We start from the raw sequence: 18,586 nt of genomic DNA, 5'->3' as shown, positions 1-18,586 counted from the left end.
CATTTGTTGTTCTTTGTTTAGTGTTTAATAAAAAATGCTTATCAATGGATTATGATTTTAAAATTTCAATGAATGACAAAAGGCGAAGGGTGGAGGACCTTTTTGAGTTTGAAGGGTCAAAAGTTGGTCGAGGCACATATGGACATGTTTATAAAGCAAAACCAAAAGATATGTAATGCACATAAAAATATATATGTTATTTTGGTGCATAATTGTGATTGTTTCTTTCATACTTTCTTTACACAAAACTATGTGTTATATATTTATAGAAAGGATACAAAGGAATATGCACTAAAAGAAATAGAAGGCACTGGCATATCAATGTCAGCATGTAGGGAAATTGCAGTATGTATATTTATAAAACATTGCTATTTAGTGAGTGCTGCTATGTTGTAATAAAAAGCTTCGTGTGCATATGCGTGTTAAGGCTGAAATACACGGTCAGTTTAAAATGATCATTTTAAAATGATCATTTTAAACTGACCTTGTATTTCACAAAAAATGACGAAAAACACCAGTCATTTTAAATGATCATTTTAAAATGATCATTTAAACATGTTTGAAGTTTATCATTTTAAAATGATGAACTTCTGCATAGAAATTGCTAGACGGAATTGTTTTACTATGAGGCCATTGAGTTTTTTGAGTATATTTCAGTTATTCTGTATAAACAGAAGGAGTATAGAAGATAGTAAACATTTTCAATTTTTTTCGAGTACAAATTTAATATATTACAAGAATAATTTTCAAGATGGGATCTAAAGCGCAGAAAACGGAATCAACTGAGAATTTTATAAGTGCATGGAGAGAAGAAGAAAGTCTGTGGAACGTAACTTTGACAGTTTATAAAAACAAAGATGCAAAGGCTAAAAGTACTAGAATTTTGATGGGAAAATGCACCATGGAAGGTTTGTACTTTTACATTCTCGATAAAAAAGCATATCAAAATAACCTTATTTATATCATTATATATTTGTGGATTGAATACCATAATGAATGTTATTTTGTTATTAAAAACTTAAGAATTATACTGTATTATTTATAGAAACATGTAACTTTTATTAGCAACTTTATATGTAACTTTTATTAGTATTTTTAGTAGTAAATTGTTGCAATTTTTATTGACTCTGATTTGCATGTATATATATGGGTATTTATAAAGCTAACAATAATAAAACATACATATTTTATTATTTAGAGGGTGATGTGAAAAGAAAGATAAATACTCTACGAAGTTATTATTCAAAAGAACTCCAAAAATCAATACCAAAAAATGGAGCGGGTAGAGATGAAATTTACGAGTCAAAGTGGCCTCATTTTCAATCTATGGCATTTTTACGGGACACAATCATTTTAAGAAAAATAACATCCTCTCTGGCAAGTGTATTTTTATTTGCTTTTTATAATATACTTATCTAAATGAAATTGTTTTGCCATGGGACTGTTCCAACTGTATTAAAGTAGTCACAGAATTGATCTTGTACAGCTTTAGCGTCAGGTTTATAGTTATTGGTTCCAGTAACTCTTATTGAACGCAAAGCTTCACTTGATTCAGACCTCCACTCTCCATTATTCACTCTTCCATTTTCAATATCCTCAACATCAAGACTTCCAGGAGGGGTGTAACCTGACGGAGTTTTTTCCCGTAAAAAATTATGCAACACACAACTTGCTAAAGTAATCTTCTGGACGTTTTCTGGTGAAAGAAGTATAGGCGATAAAAAGATTCTAAGACGATTAGCCAATATACCAAATGCATTCTCTACAATCCGCCTTGCCCTGCTTAATCTATAATTAAAAATTCTTTGTTCTTTGGTCATGCCTCTGAATGGGTAAGGTTTCATAATGTTAAGCTTTAGTGGAAATGCATCATCAGCTACCATAACATACGGGAATTCATTCTCATCATCACTTAACGTTGCTGGTGGTGGCATTCCCAATAGATTACCTTCCAAGGTTTGTGAAAGTGAACTATTTCGGTATACACCTCCGTCGCTTATTCTTCCGTTACAACCAACGTCAACATAAATGAATTTGTAATTGGCATCTACCAAAGCTAAAAGCACAATACTGAAAGTGCCTTTATAATTGAAATAGTACGATCCGCTATTTCGAGGTTGCTTTATGACAACATGTTTGCCATCAATAGAATCAATACAATTCGGGAAGTTCCAACGCTCTTCATACTTTTTAGCAATTGTTTTCCATTCCTCTTCTGTTGATGGTGTCTAAAATAAAAATATTTTTAGGAAAACGGTGAATACAACTCTAACGAGGAAGACGATTGTGAAGGATTCTTTGCTGACTACAGAGAAGACGAAACCAAAGGGATAGAACTAGACAATAATGTTCCCCGGTCAACCAAACAGCCGTTGAATAAAAAACAGAAGGTTGATAATAGCAAAACGAAAGAAGATGTAATGCTTAATGAAGCTATGGCCGTATTGTCATCCAAAAAGGAAAAAGTCAATCATGTTGATGTTCTTTTTGGACAAAACATTGGGTTGAGTCTTCAAGAAATTCCTGATAAACGGGTAAAGGAATATGCTAAAGTAAAAATACAGGAATTAATCTTCCAGGCACAGTTCGGGCTACTATCTTTGCCATTTCAACTGAGTACAACTACTCCTCTCGTAGTACAAAGACAGTCAACTCCACAGAACTTGCAAGGATCGTATTATTTCAGCATGATGACATCCCCACACTCACCTGTACTGTTACAGATACCACCCCATAATGAGCAAGATATACACAGTTATACTCAGTCTTTTGCATCACCAAACGCTGGCAGTAATTAAAACTCCAGTCATAACGGAATCAATACATTATATTTTAAATATTTTGTTAAGTAAATATTACCTTTATATATCTGTCTTTTAAGTTCATGTAGATAGCATGGCATACTTCTGGGATAATTCGAGATATCGTACTTTTATGTATACGGAATATATGTTGCAAGTCTGCATAGTTAGCACCTGTTGATAAGAAACGAAGTGTTGCTGCTACTTAATTTTTGCTGGAATTGGCTCGCGCATGTTTGTAGTTTCTTTTTGTATATCAACACCTACTAAATTTAAAAGTTCATCAAAATTTTCAGGTGCCATTCTTAAAAACTTTTTATATTCGAACACTTCTTCCACAGGCAATTCTCGTAAAAGAGTATTATATACCCCAAGTTCTGTTCTTCTACCGAGCCATGGCTTCACCCAAGTAGATCTATTTCTTCTGCGTTTTTTTTCTTTTTGAAAGAATGGCAATTATAACAACTGCTGCAGCACATTCCTCTTCAGAGTCCATAGTGTAAAGAACTTTTATTTACAAATTCTATCATTTTAAAATGACTCGTGTATTCAGGTGTTCCATCATTTTAAAATGACGAAAAACACCAGTCATTTTAAAATGATCATTTTACACTGACCGTGTATTTCAGCCTTTAAAAGTGATTTTTTAATTCGAGGTTGTTGTTTAGGTAACAAATAAGCAAAAAAAAATGGGTGCCAAAAAGTTTGGTCCCGCAAGACCAAATTAGATGACGCCAATACTTTCACGGTCAGCAAAAAAATGATTTCAAAATTATATGTTATATTATATATGGTTGGAAAGAGGAGATCAAGGGGGTCAATAAAAATTAAAAAACGTATGCTGAAAATTTATCGTTCATAAGATATTAACATTTAAAGTTTGTATAAAATACAGACCCTTAATTTACTGACCTTGCTTAAAAATGACTATAACTTGGTCATTTGTGCTCTTTTTGTGCTGAATTTTGGCAAGGTGTTAGGTTGCCTTGGTATCTGTTTGTTTAATTGAAATTTGATACTGACAAGGGTATCGGTTCCTCTTCCAGTACGAAAATGTGTTGCAAGTGGTAACGACTCACAATAATGGAGAAGCAATAAAAACACATCTGTATCTGGCGACAGAACGCAGCTTTCGGCAAATAAATCACTTTTTGCAACATCGATAGTATGTAGAATAAGAAGAGTGTCAGCTTCTTTGTCTGGAATGTTCAAATATTCGTCTATCACCTTTCCTTGGAAATCACTCGTAAAAACTCTTTCTGAAAGGCATTTTGAAGGTGGTCCTGAGAACACTGCTCCAGAAACATTCTATGATATAAGTCTTTTCAACTAGCGCTTATAATTTACTTCCTTGTTTTTTTCTTCCAGCAAGTTATTATATGATGCATTAATATCGTTCATATTTAACACAACATTTTCAAAATAAAGAAAGGATTTTATCATATCTATTATTTCAACATCTGCAATCACTCGTTTCACGTCTTCTAACTACTTCTGCAAGTTCTGCGTTTGATTTTGATATTTGGCATTGAATAGTCACCCAACATTTCAAGTGATACTGCACATCGCTGGCTACTGCATTTCATGCATTTGGGATATTGTTCATTCAAATCAAAAATCGAGGATCCTGAAGTTGTTCAGCTACCTGAAGCATACTATTTCCAATTCCATCAATTTAAGCTTGATGTAATTTACCCCCTTTTTTTTGACAAATAATACAATTTTTTTAATCGAAAGCTTCAGTATTTGACCGGAGTGTCCTTTTTTCTTCAATACACACTGCATTTGTTTTCTTTATCATCACTATTCAATGATATTTTCTGACATCTTTCTTTCAATCTCTCAATCTTATTACTGTTAGAAGACCATCCAAGCGAGGAGATTTGACCAGCTAAGCTATTATTTCAAATTTCTTTTCTTTGCAAATACTTTCACTCTCCATTTTTTCTAATCACTTTTTTTTTCTTACTATATGTATACTTTGTTTGAAATAAACTATAAATTTACTATAACCACATGAAACACTTTCTAAGCAAGCAGATGAATGTTATCTATGAATTCGAATAGTCAAATATTACACAGTATATTCTACTAATCTTCTCGAACAATGGAATTTTATCACTGAAATTAAACTGTCCAATGTTATATCTGTGAAACTAAACAATTAAATATAGTCTTGGAATGAATCAATTCTATTCATGAACAAGTAGATACAAAATGCCTAATAAAATTGGCGTTCTGTTTCCCGGAACAAAAAACCCATTGAATCCACACCTCGGTCTGTAAATTATTGGTCTGTGAATTATCCCCTGCAGTGATTAAAACAATAAATTTCAAATAAAAAGAAAGATACTAAAGCGACCTAACACCTTGCCAAAATTCAGCACAAAAAGAGCACAAATGACGAAGTCATAGTCATTTTCAAGCTGGGTCAGTAAATTCACGGTCTGTATTTTATACAAACTTTAAATGTTAATATCTCACGAACGATACATTTTCAGCATATGGTTTTTACATTTTTATTGACCCCCTTGATCTCCTCTTTCGAACCATATGTAATATAACATATAATTTTGAATTAAAGTATTGACGTCACCTAATTTAGTCCCACAGGACCAAAATTTTTGGCACCCATTTTTTTTGCTTATTTCTGACCTAAAGAACAACTTCAGATCAAAAAATCACTTTTAACACACATGTGCACACGAAGGACACAGCAGCCCTCACTATTTTAGGGTGAATTTGATTGTTTTTGTTGTTGACATATTATTTATAAGTATTGGTACATGACTGGATCAGATGATTAAAATACACATATATTTTCTTTTAATCAATAAATGAATTATTTTTTAGCTGTTGAGAGAATTGTCACATCCTAATGTAATTACATTGCGTCGCGTGTTTTTGTCTCATGCTGATCGTAAAGTTTGGTTGCTTATTGATTATTCGGAACATGACTTATGGGTAAGAGTTATTTGTAAGTCTTAAAGAGATCCCCAGGTAATTTAACAAGTTGGTCTTAAGGATTTGCATGAGAAATTCCCAACGATTTCACTTTTTGTCTATGCCAATATTGTTAAATGCACATGATTGCTCTAATCTCCATGCTGGTAGGTCAGGACTTTCAGGATACTTATAAGAATTACCTTTAAATTTTCTATATGTACTACAATTATGTATAATTGAACGAACAAATGAACGTGTTTTTGGTATATGATATTCAGATTGAATTTCTGTTAATGTCTCGCTTACTCCATTATATCCAACTTTAATGTGTGCATCAGAAATTATTAATTTTGCAAGGTAATGTTTACTTGGTATAAATGTTGGGTATTTTGCTTACTCAGGAATTGGGGCGTTCCCTATTCTCAACTTACATCTATATACACCATCTATCTCCAAAAACACATAACTTTTTCGTATGCTGACATTCAGCATGACTTAACAATTTTTGTGCTTCTTTAAAGGGGAAGTCCGGTCATTTTTCAAAATTTGTGTGTTGAATAAACACCATCGTTTGAATAATTTCTGCAAATTTTTTTTAAAAAAATTCGTATTACAAATGATATGTCTATCAAAGTTTAGGATTGTTACTGTTTTTTTTCAAACGACGCCATCTTTTTGTTGTTATCATCAAGGTCTGGGCTCTAATGTTTATCGTGACATAATTTATGACAACAGCTTTCTGCGCGCCGGAATACTTCAGTTGTCCATTACACCACTTCAAACAAGTCATAAATATACCATTGATTTTACTGTTATCATGGTTACTTGTGGTGCTTTAAATTATGGTAACTCTTCCACCAAAAAATCAGTAGTTGATGTAAAAGGGTGGTATAACGTTCCCACCGAAAAAGAAAATAAACAACGTCGTAAGAAATGGCTAGCAGCTATGAAGCGAGATCCACCATATCCAGCAGACGCGAATTTCGTTCTTTGTGGACTTCTTTTCACACAATTTCTTTTGTAAATAAGCTTGTTGCGAAACTTTATTCACCTTCAATAATTTTTTGAACACCTGTCTTTCGATCTTTTTGTCCATGAATAACCAGGGGGTAAAAATACATTTTTAAATTTTAATATTTAGGCGGAGCTCTGTGGCTCTGTGAGAAAGTTTAAATTATTACCAAACGCTATTCCATCGGTATTTTCATTCTCGAAACCGCTACCTGCAAAGCGTTCTGCATCCATCGCAAGAAACAAAAGAAAAACAAAAGCTAGGTAACCCAGCAGGTCAATCATGGTTAAACATGTTTGTACACGTTTTTTATAAGAACATCTAAATTTTACCTCAGTCTGGTTGTTCTTTTTTTTTTTACACTTTTTCAGCCTTGAATGTCTTTTTTATGTGCTCTTCCAAAAAAATGATCAGATTTAAAAATCTTGGAGTTGGAAAAAATATTTGTTCTTTTAAGGAATAAAAATTCTTAATGTGTTCATAACTTTTGATTGTGGATGAAGCTTGTTCGGCAGAAGAAAACTCAGGTGGCGACGAACACGCAAACTGTTATATTAACTCAACATGCTAGCGTTTCCACAGTCAACCTTATTGCGAAAGAGGGAAATGAAATTGGAGATTGCTCTTCATTTTGCGCAAGTGAAGTAGAAGATCGCGCTGATCCAGATGCATCTTTCAATGTCAGTAGCGATGTTGATACGGTCGATAGTAGTGCAGATACGGTTGATAGTGTTGTTAATGAGCAAGATGTCGATGTTAGGGAAGGTACGCAGTCGATTGCACCTTCAACAATGTTTCTAGTGTACTTTGAAATGCTTAAGTCGCTCTTCAAATTCTGCTTTGTATGCGGTGAGAAAGCTACTTTCAAAAAAACATATAACTAAGGGTAGTATGCTTATTGTGAAATTGGTTTGCGCCGGTAACCACGAAGCAACCTTACTTAAATCGAATTGCGAAAGGAACGGTAAAGCTGTCTGCTGGAATATTGTTCAACGGGTTAACATTTCAAGGTGTGAAAGAAGCATTTGAAACTGCCAATGTTAACTTTATAAGTAGGTCGCAGTTCCATGAACTTCAGCGAAGAAAACCCTACTTACATCGCCCTGGAGAAAATTGTTAATGAAAAACAGCTACTAAACGATTTAAAATACGTAGGTGATTTCAAGCACACTGGACAGCTCGAGGTTTACCATTCCCTGTTGAATAAGTACTGTCCCAAACGCTTAGCATTCTCGTACGCTGGGATGGTTGCTAGGACGCAACTAGCTTTTGAAAATTTACCGGACTTCCCCTTTAATCCAGCTGTTTTGGCATTCCCAACATCTTTTGCATTAATTAAACGATAAACTTTTTCCGCGTTTTGCCTCATATTAATTCCATTCGTAAGCTCTAATTCATCTACTTGTTCTTCTATCTTCTGGTTTAATTTACTTTTAAGTTTAACAACAAATAAATTAACTAAGGCTGTTACTCTTGATAGTTTTGTTAAATGACTAAATTTTTCCATTTTAATGATGTTAGTAAAATTAACATCATTATTTACACTATCAGCGGTGACGCTTAAATTCACACTATTATCACAACTAACATCTGCATCTTCTTCAGTATAATTATTTATTAAAAATGTAAATGATCTAACAACAACAACAGTAACAGACAGCATCGGCCACTCGCTTTCTTGTACAGTCAGAAATAATTTTCCAATAAATCAATAGGTGTAGAACCTCGAGATACATTATCAGCTGGATTGTCCTTCGACTTAATTAAATGCCAACAATTCACATCCAATTTTTTTCTAATTTCCAATACTCTATTTTCTACGAAGACTGGATACTTCTTCTCACAATTTATTATCCAAGAATACGCCACACTGGAGTCTGTCCATGCAAACACAGTGGATATGTCAATTATTGTTGCAAAACATTCTTCTATTTTTGGTAGTAATTGAGACAATAATAAAGTTCCAAGTAACTTTAGTTTCGGTACCGTCAATTTTTAAGTGGACTCACTCTTGACCTTGCTGTAACTAACGCAATTTTAATCAAACCTGATTTGTGGACAAGTCGTAAATAAACACAACAACCATAACATTTTTCAGAAGGGTCTGAAAATCCATGTAACTCTACTTTCACAAAGTGGTCATTTCTGTCTGTAAAATAATAGTTTCTGTCAAACTTAATTTCATCAATTCCAAATAAATTTTGTATTAACTCGTTCCGTTCTGTTAATAAGTCACCAGTTGGCTTCTCATCCCAATCAATTTTGATTGCGCATATCTTCTGGAAAAACACTTTGAATTTTACTACAACTAGGTTGAGTAGTCCTGGTGGATCATAAATAGATGTTATTACTTACAGAGCTTCTCTTTTTGTAGCATCAAATTTGAATTTTTCACGAATTGCTATCATATCATAACATAACTCATTACTATCTATCCCATATTACTCCTAAAACTTTGGTAGGTGTTGTACAATTAGGATTTTCTGATTCGCCAAACACCTCCCTGACACTTTTTTCCAACTCTGAAGAATTCGATTGAAATTTTTGCAAATTAAATTATTGAAAAAATTCAAACGTTTCATCTATTCCTCCTGAATTCAAATCATCTACATGTAACGACTGTAAAAACTTCATAACGAATTTAGCATCTATTTCCATAAATTTTTTCATATGATAAATGATAGTGGCTGATAAAAGGAATTGTGACGAAGTTACACCAAAAAGTACGCACCATAATCGGTATTCAATTAGCTCATTATTATCAAATTCATTATAATCAATATTGTTAATGTTTTCAAACCATAAAAATCTTGTCAAATCTCTATGTTCTTCATCTAACTCTATTTGTAAGAATGCCTTTTCGATGGTAACTTAGACATATTCACACGTACCAACATAGCTCCATAATTTTCTGTTCTATACCCATAGATGTCAAACTTCTAACTTGTGTGTCTATTGTATCATACTTTTTTCGTAGCTCGATCAAACTCGACATACTATCTGCGCATTCTAAATTCAAAAGTTTATTCATGAAACTCGATATTAAAATTTGTTCATCCCCAAATCTTTGCTTCAACATTTTTAACGCGATGGGGTAATTTGTATGCGATAGTTGTAATCCCTTGACGGTAGTTGCCGCTTCTTCTTCTAACAAATTAATTAAATAATTCATTTTTTCGACAGGACTCAGGCTTTCACACTTATCCACTGCACACTCGAACGAATCGAAGAACGATGTCCACTCAGTGACATCACCACTAAATTTTTTAACCTTATTTCTTGGTAAGCGTACAGAATTTTTAGTTTCCTCTGGGTTTCTTCTACTCTCAGATTTATTTTGTTTCTCCATACTTCAAATTCATAAAATTTTTCCGACTCTGCGATTGCTTGTTCCTCACTAGCCTGTTCACATATTTCATCCAAGGAGGTTTAAAAAGAAGGAGAGAGAACTCTTTTATTTCTATTGAAATCATCCGTGTCTCATGTTTACTTTTCTCTATTGTTCTTACATCGAATTCTGTCAATCAAAATTTGAAATCTCGCGCTTAAATTAATAAATTAGCCGTTGTCTTTTGTTACTATTTGCATAAATTATGAGCCCGCGGCTATTTTTCTCTCAGCGGTAAATGCTTGTTAGTTGATAAATTTGTCGTTTTTACATATCATAAACAAGCAAGAAGCGAAATGGCAGGCGAAGACGTTAAAAATATAATAGAATTGGATGATGACTTTTTTGTGACGGAAGAAATGTTGTCAGATTTTACTGTTTACGAAAGTTGTGAGGTGGAAGTATCGTTTGTGGAAGATCTGTTGGAAGAAGAAAATGAAGTAGATGCTGGATATTTGGGTATTCCTCAAATAGTATTCGTTGATGAAGAAGATGTGGACATGGTGGTTGATAACAACAGTACCAAAAATGTGAAGTTTGTGTGCAGCAGCAAGTGCAAAAAACAGTATTTTAAAGAAGCTTACTACAAGAAACATACTCTGATATGTAAAAAGCCAACAGGTAATGCTTCAGTTTAATAAAGTCATGTTTTCTTTAAAACACCATTAGCTAGCTAGCTATAATGTTTTGTTTTTTGACTCTGCATGTAGATTTCATAGAAAAGCTATTGTATTATCATCATTTGATATGCTTTTTGTTGTTGTTGTCTTGTTTTGTTATCACAACTGTGTTCTGATGTCAACTCTGTATTCCAATAATAGATCCAGAAACAACAACAGTGGCAAGAAAAACTCTTGATGACTCAAAAAATAAATCAACTACAACAATTTCCACAAAACAAGTTAAATCAAAATCGAATCGTAAGTATTCATTCATGAACTCTGAGAACATAAGGAATTTTTTTTTGCTATATATAGAGCAAAATATTGTGAACTGGTGGTATAAACCTTTTTTTTTGCACCCTTTTAGAATCTTTATCCATCACCGATCATGAGCTGCAGCAAGAAAAAATGAATTTTGTTCGTGATGCTATGGTTAAAATTTCAAAAGACCCAATCAATAACATTGTTGTGAAAGGATTCAAAACACCTGGAAATCGTGTCAAAGAATTAGCCAACTCAATTTTGAATGCTGGGAGTGATGTTTTGGACATTATTTCTGAAAATGTAGTGTGTCGCATATTTAAAGAATTGCAAAAATCTAACCTACTGACTGGTTCAGGAAAAGAATCTCTTTGGAGAAAAGTGCATGAACTTGCACAAGACGATAAATTCAGACAACATTGGAAACATGTATTACCTAAAGGATACTGCATTGACAGTCAAGAATTCTCTATGTTGTTGCAGAAATTTGTTATGGAGTTAATAAAAATACTAGTAGCTCATGAAAACAAAAATCGACATGTCGAAAAAAGTCTTGACTTGAAACTCACAACTGAGGAACAAACTGTTCTGTATTATGTTTCAGGATACATAATTTTCTCGCTACGTAAAAAATACCAAAGATTAGCAGATTCGAAAAACAAAGTTGTTGCTGTGGCTGCATTGCAGTTTCTGAACTCATTGAAAGTTTCAGGTGATGATAAACTGCAGGTATATAGTTTTCTGGATTATACAAGATCTTGGGTGGACCAAGTCAGCAGAGGATACCTGATAAAAGTCAATGATGACATGTTTATTTTTTGCAGAAGAATTGAAAACGTTATTAGAAAAGTTTTAAATTTGAACATGTTGAAAAAATATAAAGGAGAAGATATACGGGAACTTTTCGAAAATGAACTTATGAAGGACTCTTTAATTGATCAAGCCTGGGTCATACTTTCACGGTATCTTGGAAATGAGAAGTTATCGAAAATTCTCAAAGCTCAGATCATTAAAAAATGGTGTGACATCAGAGCAAAAGCATATGTCACTGCATATATACAAGTAGTTCGACGCAAACTTGCTTCTCTAGCATCGGAGAAAAAAGAGAAGTTGACTGTAGTCTTATCTAAAAAAGGTGAACCAGCAATGAGAAAAAAACTTAACTAATTGTCATAACATTTTTACCTATAACTTGTTTTAATTTCTATATATCTTTTCCATGTATATAACTGTGTTTCTTAGTAAAATAATCATACCCTTATTATGTTTGTACTATTTTAAGGGTTTTTTTCGGATTGAGTAAGGATTCAATCTCGCTGAAGCTGTTTATTTTAAATCTAAATTTTTGCCAAGATTTGTGAACTTCACTCTCATTTCTTTTTTTTGTGCTACTTCTTTGTTCAGTTATGCACATTGGCAAGCGTTAAACTGAATAATGCTGCGAGATCAAAACTCTGCGCGCTTTGCTAGAAATTTAATAGATCATAAAAACGCGGAGAAATGGTCGATGGATAGGCTAATCAAGATGGTATGAAACAACATGCTTTTTATCAGCTGGAGGGACCCTGAAAAATAAGTTGCGCGTGCATAATTACCGACGCAAATATTCTTACGCGAGAATCGCTACTTAAAGCTGACCGCAACCTCGGACCTAGGATTGCCGCATCGGATGCTCTATGCCTGACTGTGGCCTGATGAAATCAACTCACTTTTTGATTATTCCATTTGATTAAATTTTTTGCAAACAAGTTTTATATCTCACACGGGTATCGAACTCTCTTTGCAAACAAGTTTTACATCTCACACGGGTATCGGGTATGTTTTATTGTGGTTTGTATACACCCTTACACCAAGAGGCCTTTGTCACGTCCTTTTTTTAAATCAACATAGTCCCGAATAGCGAATATTAATTTCGACACTCCTTCGCATGAATTCTTGTTGGGAATATAATGAAACTTGTCCCCAGGGTTGTTCTACATATCGCGAAGTGAGTATGTAAAAAAGCAAAACAAAACTGTAATATTTATTCACGTATGGCGGATCCATTCGAAATGAAGATAAAAGAAATTCCGTAATAGTTGTAATTTCCCGATGACATAAATAAAAATTACATAGCAATAATAAAGTAGCAATCCTAAATTTTTTTAATCTCAATTATTTTCTAAGATTTGATGTTTTCAAAAAAATGTTTCAAATCAAAGTCAAAATCGTACTCCACTAAAAATATTTGCAAAAGATGTGACTCAAAAGACAAGGCACTAATAACAAAACAACTTCTATGTTGAAAAAGCGTAATGGAAAAAATGTCTGACATACTCAGAAAAAATATAAATAAAATAGTCAAACAATCATGTTTCCAAAAGTATCAATATATAAATAACTATCTCTTTCTTTTCTGTGGAAGTTTCCTCATATCATTTACGTCTAGGTGAATCTGATTTTGAGCTTTTTGAGGGAAAAATGTTGTGTTTCTGAATTCCGTTACAAAATAATTGAATGTATTTCGAATGATACTACTAACCTCAAAACGCCAATCGTTAACATCTCTATATGCTGCAAGAGCTATTTTTCCGCCACGATCTTGATTAATTGAAGATACATTCAAGCAATCAAAAACTTGGTCAAACATACGCACAAACTTTATTGTACTTTTCGTATAATGCAGCCCCTGAACCTCAAGTGCATCAGCAGTTGTTTTACTCAAAACCTAAATGCAAAATCATAATTTACATGAGCAATGATAAACACATTATCAGAAGTATATCATTATTTGCAACTCCCACAAAATAATCAAACTGTGAATCCACTATCACTCAGAAAACACTAATACAAACAAGCAGACAAATAAATAATAAAAAAAGAAAAGAAAAATATCTCACTTGGGTAGCCAACTTAACTTGCATCCTCAACCTTGGAGTTAACTTTATGTGATCCTCTTTTAGTTTATAAAGTTTCCTTAATCCAGGTGCTGCTCCATGTAAATTCAGATCCCATTCATAAACATTGACAAGATGGTTCCAGCTGATATCCATGTGATCGAGCTAATAAATAGAAAATTGATATATGTATACAGATATACTTTAAAATTGAAACAAACAAACAAAAAACACTTACAAAAAGATTGCGTGTATTATTGTTTCCATGAGAGTTCTCGAAACAGTTTCTCGTTGTTTTAATGAGATGAGGGACATCGGATATAAAAAAGATCTTTCTGTCCAATGATAATAAGTTGTTGGTCCAATATGTGTTACCAATATCAGGTGTCACCATAATTTTGTAAAACTTCCTATTGGGAGAAGCACCATCTGAAATAAATGCTCGAACATAAAAACCAATTGCCTCCAATACATATGTCGCCTCCCATACACATGGATAGAGCTGATCAGAGGTAAATCCCAATGATGCGAAATATCCAAAAGGATACACCAGAGATGAAACAATTCCTCGAACCATAAACACTATCACATAGGAAGCAAAGTGACGATCATTCTCTGATGATCCCTCAGCACGTTTTTGAAATTCAACTAACTCATCGTTAATATCCCCCATATCAGTGAAACCAACCAATTGTCCAGTTGACTGTCTGAACACCAAGTCAGCTTTTATTTTCATCTCATCATAAATAAGCGAAACGTTTTTTTGGTGATCATCCAGAGTTGCAATTTTACTATCCACTATTAATCTTTCAATGACATCTGGATTGAATCCACACATTGGATCAGTGAAGTTTATGTATTTTTTAAGTGTGTCAATATGTGGGAGTTTTAAAAAATTCAAATTCGGATTTCGCAAATGTTTATATGCTGCTGGTGAATGGTGGTATAAACTGAGGCACCACCTAATAATTAGTGGGTGCCATCTCATGCCATTAGGTGAACTTTTGGAAGCCATTTCTTTTTGTTGCTCCCATAACAACCACTGGGGACTGCCTTCGGGTATTTCAGGACATGTTTCCTCATTGCAAACAATATTTTTTATAAATTCGTGTTGCTCATCATCAACATGGATGCATTCTTTCTCAGTAATTTTTCTTACCCAAGATGATAATTGGGCAACTTTCTTTATTGCTCTCTGTTTTTCTCCCTGAGTATTGCGATATCTTTCCTCTAGTTCTTCTCTGGAAAGATATCGAATGTTTGTATGTGAGGAATCAAGCACAGAATCATCACTTTTCCGTCTACTTCTAACTTTTTTAACTGTTGGTTTAAAAGAATTGCACATACTACATACAGATGAAGGTTTTTCAGCTAAAAAATGACAGTTGGTATGGCGTATTGTTTTAAAATTGTCTTCATCAAATCTGACCATTTTATCGTCTTCAACAAAAGCTACTGGAAATGTTCCACTCTGATTCATGAATGGCTGTTCGAAATTACATCTCGACTTGATTACATCTTCATAACCTTGTAACCCCGTGCAAACACTGACTGACTTCCAGAATGACGAGAAAGTTGAAATATCATCATTTTTCAAAACACATGGCAGAGTTTTTGTTAGTTGTATTGTTTCTTTCTCCATAGGTTTCCCATATATGGAGAAATCCCAACCATTGCTGTTGTCTATACGTATTGTAAGCAAATGGTTTAATTCTTTTTCATTTTGACAAAGGGTATAGACACGTTTATAGTTATCCGATTTATCACATATACTAAAACCAACTTTCTTCATACTCACATCTAATTCCAGTATTTTTAAGCTGTCTTTTCTGTTTACAGCATAATTCATGCACACACAATTTTCATCCACATGAGGGTAAAATGATGCAGCAGTACCAATTATTTTTTTTGACGTTTTCATCTCATCTAATTTTCTTCTACATCCATTACAAGTAAATTTAGGAAATACACAAGGATCTTCTTGTTCACAATTTATTCCATATATAGATTGAAACACTTCACTGTAAATATCACAAGATTTAAAATTAACGTAATGTTTACTTTTCACAATTTTCTTCCCACACAATCTACATAGCTTTTGAATATACTCTGAATGTGAAGCAGACATGTTGACACAGCAAAATTCAAATATGAATACTTTATTTTTCAAAAAAACTTCATAAAAAACCCACAAAGGTGTCAAGGGAATTAAAAAAAAATGTGAACCACTTGCCAGCTGGTTATGTAACACCTAATAAAAAAACAATTATAAACTCAATTCAATATATATTCAAAACATACAGCTGGTGTGAGAGAAAGAAAGAATATACATAAACAGAAAATCTACTCCCACTGGGGAAAAAAGAAAAAAAGTTGCTTAAAACTTTTACCTAAATATACATAATTAGAACTAATAATTATTTTCTTTTGTTCCATGACAATGGAAAACATCACCGAGTGCTGCGACGTGCTGCGACACCCTACCGAGAATTCGTCTACTTCGAGAGTAAAAAAAACAATTTTATAAATAACCCCTCCTGACGAGACCTGCACAAAAACGTTAATCAACCCTTTAACTAACATTTTCCCAGGAGGGGACATACGAAATAGTTTATAAGTTGTAAAACTTTACGATCTCCCAAGGCAGCTTTTCGCACTTTGAAGGCACTTTACTCCTTCCGCGTCCTTATGGAAGTGGAAAAACAAACTTCACCCTCATTGAATCTTGTAGTTTAACTAAACTACATGTTTTCCTGCTCTTCCGCATTGCTGTAAGTGTGATTTTTAAGATTTATCTTTTCTCGTTAAAACACTCGTTTCAGAGTCGGTAGGTAAATATTGAGCCAAATCAGAGACACGGATCAGTTCAAAGGGGCGCCGAAACAATAAAAAATTGAATAGAAAATTTAAAGGGACGCCGCGAGTTCTCTCTCCTTCTTTTTAAACCTCCTTGTTTCATCATACAATTTTACTACAATATCCGATTTCATTCTTACCACTTTTTCTCTCGAACTCAATTCCGATTTACTCTCATTTATTCCACCTTTCAAGATTGTTTCTTTCTCAACTACAGCTTTTAATAAGACAATGTTTCAACATTAACCATAATTGCAATTAAATTTATCTCTTTAATAATTACAAAAATAAATTGATCGTCAATTAAAATAACGAAATAAATTGATCGTTTTTAAGTAATACGAACCGTTGGTTAATGTTTCCTGTCGGTTAATTTATAACTTTTTATATTTATATATAATTTATAACAAATTTAATTAACAGAGTGTACGGTTAATAAATCAATATTCTCTCACAATGTTTGTATGTTTTTTCGTATCGTTCTACGAGCGCGACAAAATCTTCGTGTCGTAGCGAAGTGCTTTGTTTAAAATAAAAAAATTAAACAGAGTTCATTAAAACTTTTTTAAAACATGATACGAACTTAAACAAAGTTTTTTATCATACGAAGAAAATGATACGAACTTTGAACAAAGTAAATTACTATACGATCTTGAAACGAACTTCAAAAGTAACAGCGTAATCGACCTTTCCAGAATTTCCTAATTATGCCAAACTGAATTGAAGAGGTCGATACTAAAGATAATTCTTATCCCTAAGTTTCTTAGCAAAAGGCAGAACAAATTACCTAATTTCGTAAATTTTTTTATACGTTAGGTGCCTCAATTCCGAGCTGAAAGTTACGGTCAAACCCTTTATGTAACCGAGTTTCCTAAGAATAGCCTCGTTTTTAAAATAATTATTTTCTCCAAATCTGGATAAAATCCAACCAGAATATTATATTACTCTAAAAACTCCATTTTTGTCATGATAATTTAATATTCTATCTGAATATCCTTATTTGAAGAGCACAGAAACATTATAAAATTTTGGATGACGTCAATTAATATAATTTATGAAATTCGGGAAAAGTGTATTGCACATAACTTACAAAAGTTTAAATCTTCTTTATGTCTTTTATAACAAAAATAGCTACTTTCGCTAAAACAGTTATAATACGAGTGTAAAAGAAGACAGATCCTTCATTATGATTATTATATATGTTTGAAATTACGCTAGCTAAAATGTAATACTGCAAGACTAAGGGTGGATTTCCATAGAGAAATTTTTGCGTCTGAGCTATAAATACCTTAGATAATAGTCCAAATAAAATAAACGATCTTCATAGAAAAAAACGAACTTTATAATAGTTAAAAAAAAAATTTGAATATAAAGACTTAGATTATAGTCCAATTATAATAAACGAACAAACGAACTTTGTATGAACAACTTTTTATACAAAATTTTTTGAAACGATACGAGCTACATACTAACTTCTTTGAAATGATACAAACTTTATACAGACTCTTATAATTTTAACAAGACGTATGATATACGCAAACAACCTCGCGAATAAAGTTTACAAAATGTTGTCTATCAAATTGGGATTTTTGTTACGAAGTTAGACACGACATATTACTATTCAGATACGCAATAATATTTGTTACACACTACGCAGTTATTTTTCAAAATTGATTTGTGAGATCTTCCTGAACGGAAAATTCCTCGAAATTTTAATTTTCGATGGGTCCGTCTGTGGGTGAGCCGACTGACAGGAAAAAGAAAGACCACAAACCCACAAACCC

General features: G+C 33.0%; 3 protein-coding genes across 3 annotated transcripts in view; 2 read left to right on the top strand and 1 right to left on the bottom strand.

Annotated features, from left to right (window-relative positions):
* LOC130645011 (cyclin-dependent kinase 8-like) overlaps positions 1-18,586 on the top strand; it is a 30,573-nt gene continuing 11,987 nt past the window's right edge. The window contains exons 1-3 of the mRNA XM_057450846.1: positions 1-172; positions 270-345; positions 5,655-5,765. Coding sequence (XP_057306829.1) covers positions 45-172; positions 270-345; positions 5,655-5,765 — 315 coding nt within the window. The 5' untranslated portion in view covers positions 1-44. The remainder of the gene's footprint in view (positions 173-269; positions 346-5,654; positions 5,766-18,586) is intronic.
* Positions 648-14,111, top strand: LOC130645010 (uncharacterized). The gene is made up of 4 exons (XM_057450845.1): positions 648-664; positions 10,197-10,768; positions 10,969-11,067; positions 11,177-14,111. The coding sequence occupies exons 2-4, from the start codon at positions 10,444-10,446 to the stop codon at positions 12,235-12,237; spliced, it is 1,485 nt and encodes a 494-aa protein (XP_057306828.1). The 5' UTR covers positions 648-664; positions 10,197-10,443; the 3' UTR covers positions 12,238-14,111.
* On the bottom strand, positions 12,974-16,852 carry LOC130645008 (uncharacterized). Its single transcript, XM_057450839.1, has 3 exons — positions 14,185-16,852; positions 13,950-14,111; positions 12,974-13,777 (listed from the first exon to the last, which is right to left on the bottom strand). Exons 1-3 carry the CDS (start codon positions 16,072-16,074, stop codon positions 13,451-13,453), a joined length of 2,379 nt encoding a protein of 792 aa, XP_057306822.1. The 5' UTR covers positions 16,075-16,852; the 3' UTR covers positions 12,974-13,450.

This window comes from Hydractinia symbiolongicarpus, chromosome 5 (assembly GCF_029227915.1).
Source record: "Hydractinia symbiolongicarpus strain clone_291-10 chromosome 5, HSymV2.1, whole genome shotgun sequence".
NCBI lineage: Eukaryota > Metazoa > Cnidaria > Hydrozoa > Anthoathecata > Hydractiniidae > Hydractinia > Hydractinia symbiolongicarpus.
This window is presented reverse-complemented; position numbering and strand designations above follow the sequence as displayed.